Source organism: Rhodamnia argentea, chromosome 3 (genome assembly GCF_020921035.1).
Source record: "Rhodamnia argentea isolate NSW1041297 chromosome 3, ASM2092103v1, whole genome shotgun sequence".
In the NCBI taxonomy this organism is placed as follows: Eukaryota; Viridiplantae; Streptophyta; class Magnoliopsida; order Myrtales; family Myrtaceae; genus Rhodamnia; species Rhodamnia argentea.
The window spans coordinates 16,934,819-16,940,818 of NC_063152.1; the positions used below are offsets into that span (position 1 = coordinate 16,934,819).

The following is a 6,000-nucleotide window of genomic DNA, read 5'->3' on the forward strand; positions in this document are numbered from 1 at the left end:
ACAAGGGGAGCCCTCGCCCGATTTGATAGTTTCTAGAGACATTTTTGGTGTCATCTTTCAAAACTAGATTTCCAGAATTCGGGAGCTGAACAACTATGCTTTGCGAAGAAGTATTCATGTTATTCGACGACCCCAAGACTCTTTCTGCTTGGTCGACGAGGACTGGTTTCCCTTCATTGCCTATCCTCAGAATTCCTGATGAATCATTTGTTAGATTATCTCCATTTGCCACCCAGAGAATGGTCTTATCTAGGATCTTATGGTACCATTTTGCGAGGTATCTATTGCTGGAGTTTCCGGGGCTGAAGAAACCTAGCTAAAACTTTTCTCATGTCAGTCCGGAAATCTAGTCCATCTCCCCTCCCCTGGGCTGGGTGAGGCAAGCCCTCGCGGCTATAGGCGAGGTTGGCCCTTGCCTGTAGCCACCGAGGCCACCTAGCCCACGGTCACCGATGAGGAGGGAGAGAAAAAAAAATATGAAAAATGAAACAAAAAGGGGGAAAAAAAAGAATAAGGAAAAATTCAAAAAAATATAGAAGGATGAAAATAATCCTAATCAGCTCCTTATTTAAAATAAAATTTATTTCAAAATCTTGTTTGAAGGAGTGATTACGCTTGGGCCTTCTTTTTTTAAAAAAAAATTTCTCTTATAATTTTGCTCCATGTATTTACTATAATTTGCTCCGATATAACAGTTGAGTGGCGGAGCTCTGTCGCCAACGAGTAAGAATAACCGCGAACTCACTCAATCTCAATGGCGACAGCGGCGGCGACGCCGTGCTTTGCGTCAGGAGCGCCTCTCCAGGCGGCGAGCCTCCTCGGTACATCTTCCCCGAGAGCGAATCATCATCATCAACGTCACCTAACGAATCAATCAGCTTCGACCGCGCCGTCCCGCAGAAAGGTCTCCCTCGTACTCAGCTCGAGCGCCTTGTTCGGGTCATTCGCGCTCCCATTATTCGTCCCTGCTTCTCCTTCCAAGTCCGCATCGCCCGAGTTCTTCGAGCTCCCAAACTCCGGCGGCGTAAGGGTGTTGGACCTTCGGATTGGCTCCGGAGAGGTTCCTTCTATTGGCGACGAGGTCTCTTCTCTCTCTCTCTCTCTCAATGTGTCGATGGTGATGTTGATGTTGTGGTAACCAACAATCGCAATTGATGGAAGCGTACTTCCAGACCGATTGCAGAGGAAAATTTTCGTCATTTAACCTGGGAATTCCAGTATTCCGAAAGCAAAGGACCCATATTTCGTTTCTAAATTATGCCTATTTCGCAACAATTCCTGGACTTGAACAGAGTGTGTTAGAAAACCCAGCAAAGTAAGAAGAACCAGTGAAGATGAGCACCGTACACTGCCCTTGCCATTTAATTTGGCGTTACCCAAATTAGACTGATAAACTTCGTTTCGCTGTCAGATGTGTCTTCTGAATGTCAACTGCAATCTGTTGCTTTTAATCACATTTTTAGATTGGAAAGTACTGTGCAGTGTGCATTGCTGATAATTGTGTAGTGTTCTCTGTGTTCATGGTCTCGCTTTCGCGGATCATATTCCGATATGTTGGTAAACTTGCACGGTAAATTAGAAGCTACCTGAGAGTCTCCGTCATGGCAACAAATCAATCGACTTACTTTAGGTTTTGGATGCGAAGGTCGCTGTACATTACTATGGAAGATTGGCCGCAAAACAAGGTTGGAGATTCGATTCCACATACAATCACAAAGACAGTACTGGGGATTCAGTTCCTTTTGTCTTCAAACTTGGTTCGGGGAATGTAAGTTAACATCTTTGCTTTCTCTTGGTCTGCTTGACCGTAATGGGAACTGTCAAGAACTTCAAGTTCTTAGTAAGACTTTTCTTGTTTACTATCGTGTTCTTACCGCTCTCCACATCCCCAGCCCTCATTTCTTCCCACCTCTCTGCAAGACCACAAATAGGAATAGCAGGAATGAAAGGCTAAGATTCTCTGTCTCCTTCCGGTTCTAATTCACTGTCATGTTCTTAATCAGCAGAAAAGCCTTTTTGTTGCAAATCCACTTCATTGGTATGTTAGCGGTTAGTTTCGTGGAAAATCAGTGATTTGGAAAACCTTTTCCTAAAAACAACCGCTTGTATCGCTTGCAAAAATTAATGAGCAAAAAATATTTCCATCGTCAACAAAGCTTAGATTGCTGGTGGTGATGAAAACATTTTCTTTTGACAATTTTCCTGAGTAATAGGGACAAACATTGTGTAAATTTGCAAAGCATCGGTTTTTCATGAATCGAAGCCCACCAGACCCTGTCTCTCCATTTGTTGACTTCAATCTTCTAAAGATGAAGTTCACCGGTTTCTTCAAAATCTGATGCTCCAATATTGCCACTTGCATAACATGTTCTCATGTAAAAGAGGGTCTTGGAGTAGGTCAAGTTGAGCCAAACTTTCTTTCTTTGCCTAAATTTTTTTAATTTTCTTTGCAATGTGAGATCATCAGGATTGGAGGTGGGATCAAGATCCTACACTATCCGGATGGCGATCCCACACTGATCCCAACAGCCAACATACCAGAGATCCAGATCGTTCAGCCAGATCTGGATCTTAGGACCGTACAATCCTGCCAACCATGGTTGCATCATAGGTCCTCTGTAATGTGCAAAAATTAAAATTGCAGGTTATTTCAGGGATTCAAGCAGCCGTGAAATCCATGAAAGTAGGTGGTATCCGTAGAGTCATAATTCCGCCATCACAAGGGTACCAGAGCACATCCCAAGAACCAATACCGCCAAATGTATGTTATACATGTCCCAATTCCTCTTTCGTAGTCTCTTTTTCACCTCTTTCACCATTTGTTCGAGCCAATTTGTGTGCACCTAAAGGTTTATCTTTGAAATCTGCTCAATATGTTCCTCAGTTTGGTCTTGTTAAAATTGTGAAAGTTGTGTTGCCTTTTATTTTGTGCACTCTTGGAGTTCTTTACCCTCCATAGATATTTGGGCTTCTAGATACTAGAGCACCCATTTCACCAATTAGTTAATTGGAACATTACAGAATAACGTGATTTTAGATAGAGAATTTGTTTCCCTGTAGTTTTTACAGGATAATGATAGTCAGGTTCTAAGCTAACTCTCAATTAACATGATTTAAGTTCTTCTACAGTTCTTTGACAGGCAGAGGCTGTTTACAACAATTTTTAATCCAACCCGTCTTGCCAATGGTGAAGGTTCCACATTGGGCACTCTTATCTTTGACGTAGAATTAGTCAACCTGAGACACCAGTAATTTTCGGATGAACGCTCTTTAGATGATCTTCAACTCATGAGAAATGGTTAGCCATAATCTTTTACTTCTTTCGATTCCTAGCACGACACTCCACTTTCTTTTTTACTCTGTTAAATCGTGCGAGGTAATTATGTCAAGATGGTGATAATTTTGCCTAGCCATCAACTACTCCCTTTCTAATATGAAATTAAAAGGAAACAAATAATGAGCAATGAAAGAACTAATGGAATTAGGCTCTCTTCCGGATTTGATGATCACAATCAAAGGTTTCTGGGTTGCGGATCTGATTATCCTAAACCATGTATAGGCTTAGAAGTGACTGAATAATAAGAGGAGAGGAAGCTAACGATAATGCCCTGTAACGATGTGTCTGGCTGAGACAGTGCCTAGACTCAATTCCCTATCCACCTGAGGGAGTTTTGGGTCCACCAAGTATCAGAAAGACTATCAGACCAAACAAATCTCAAGGGACTCTTGAAATGTGTACTCTTTGCCAAAGAAATGCATTCGAGTCGTGATTCCGACATGGAGAATCCACTAAGAATGTTAACTATAGAGCATACTTGGTTTAACTTGGTCCTTTATGAAGTGGGATGGCATGTTATTTCATCACATCACATGAGCGGATTTCAAGGGTTGAGACTTCAGTTACTCGTCTCTCTGATACAAGACAACACAATTGACATGACCAACAATGAGTAAAGCAGAGGGATTCAATGGATGCAAGGATGAAAAAGCAGAGAGCAGAAAAGAGACTGGAATTCGGGAAAAGCACACTTATTTTAGGATAAGAGGATTAAACATATGCTTGAGACATGTTTTTACTTTGCCTGTAAGGCATCACCGAGGACTATTGTAAAGGACCCCATTATGCTTCTTTATGGTGTCAACATGATCATGCTTATTATGTAAGTCTTTATTTTTAACCGACATTGAGCTTCTTTTTTACATTAACCGGTGTTCATCTTTGAAGATCATGTCAGGACTTCGGTGGAAACCACTTCCTTTAGTTGCTCCTGCATAAGGTCAAGTGTTCATATTCGCTTGTTGTCAGGATGTGTTTGTTTCCAACTGTAAAACCGACTTCCCTAATGGCCCTCCTTCTGATAGGTATTTGGGCTTACTTCTTTCCTCCCTTTTTTCCTGAAATTGATGGCATTTTCATCTTGCCATTGCAATGTACCTATGTGATCAAGTCACATCTGGGTTGTCTCTCAAGAAAGGCACATCATAGACGTATAGAAGGCAACTTGAGATGTTCTCCAAGATTTAGCCCGAGTATGCTCTTTTTTTTTTTTTGGCTACATTTTAGTCTGAGCATGTTCAAACCTGGGATAAAAGTTGGCAAGCCACTCGGGCAATATGATGAGACTTGTTGTGGTGTCTCATCAAAGGGTCTGTTTAGACATGCGACTTTTATGTTCGACCTATGAGGATCGTGAAGAAGGGCATAATTGCTTTCTTATACAGTGCGCGATGTTGAAACATGCTGTGGACATGATTCTTCAGGTCATTATGTTTTTCATTTACTTGTCTATGAAGTAAGCATTCTGTCATCTCCTTCAGCTCCAAGATGCTTCTTTTTTCACTTGTGGAGAAGTGCAGTAGATGCTGCTGCAGTGCACAGAGGTAACGTCCTTCTTGCAACAAAAGTTGAACTTACGAGGGATCCTTGTGTCTTCTCCTCACCCGCGCGATGAGCATACATTTACCCGTCTACACCAGTTTCGATAATATCGTCCGGTATTTGTTCCTAGTAGCTTCATAGCCTTATTATTGGTGAAATCCCAAATATTGATTCAGCTGTCTGTGTGAACAATGCGCATTTTGTGAGGACCCGATTCTCGTTTATTTGTTTTCGATAGAGGATTGATTTCTCTCACATTTATAAACCAATCAGCAGTTTCTTCCAGAACCGATGTGGAATTGCCCCAACAATCTCCTCCTCACATATTGGATTCTGAGTCGGAGTTGCAACAACCAACAATCTTCCCTTCACACATTGGGCCTTGAGTTGGAGCCGTAACAACTTAAGCTTTGATATCAATGTTGGGTGCTCTTCGATCTCTTTCATTCTAAAAGTTAGCTCTTTAAGATAAGATTTTTCTTTACACTTATAAATCGATCATCGGCCTCTTCTAGGACAACCTTATCAATTTTTATACTAGATGCTCGTATCAAAGAGGGCGTGCCGGTTCGGACTTCACGGCAATGCTATAAAGGATGAACCAAAGTATGGAGGTCGAAGGACAATTAAGACCTTTCCTTTTTGCTCTTGTTCCTTTCTTTGACAATCAATTGGCTCTCTTTTGGAGAAAAATCAGTGTGTTCCTAGACACATGTTGTGGGGGTTCCTGTATCACAGTTTAGTCTTCCATAATGCATCTCAATATCACAAGCTTTGTACATACTCTATTATAGAGCCGGTCCTCTTCTGATTCCTTCGCTCTGCTAAGGCTCAAAGTACAACATAAGCGATGCGTAGAGGTGTCAAATGGGTGGATCGAATCCGATTTGGATTGAATCGAATATGATCCGACCCATATTAACCCGTCTAACCCATTTTGACTTATATTTAATAACCCATACCGGACCGACCCAACCCGCAACCGATCCATCCCGACCCGAACACACTAATATTTTAGAAAAAATCTATGCAACTCATTTAACCTATTTTAAGCATGTATATATTATCCACATAAAAGTTCACATCAAATAAAAAAAGCAAATTAAACAATAAAAAATTTA

At 41.3% G+C, this 6,000-nt stretch overlaps 1 protein-coding gene across 4 annotated transcripts; it reads left to right on the top strand.

The window, feature by feature from the left end:
* Nucleotides 1-666: 666 nt before the first annotated feature.
* Nucleotides 667-4,374, top strand: LOC115754050 (peptidyl-prolyl cis-trans isomerase FKBP17-1, chloroplastic). 4 transcript variants are annotated; one of them, XM_030692964.2, is made up of 5 exons: nt 692-1,081; nt 1,646-1,768; nt 2,645-2,761; nt 3,130-3,298; nt 3,560-4,374. In XM_030692964.2, the coding sequence occupies exons 1-4, from the start codon at nt 755-757 to the stop codon at nt 3,250-3,252; spliced, it is 690 nt and encodes a 229-aa protein (XP_030548824.1). In that variant the 5' UTR covers nt 692-754; the 3' UTR covers nt 3,253-3,298; nt 3,560-4,374. The 4 variants fall into 4 exon arrangements, with proteins under 4 accessions (XP_048132611.1, XP_030548824.1, XP_030548823.1 ...); XM_030692963.2 differs by having other exon boundaries at nt 3,130-3,296; nt 3,496-4,374; XM_030692962.2 differs by having other exon boundaries at nt 693-1,081; nt 3,130-4,374.
* The last annotated feature ends 1,626 nt before the right edge of the window (nt 4,375-6,000 follow it).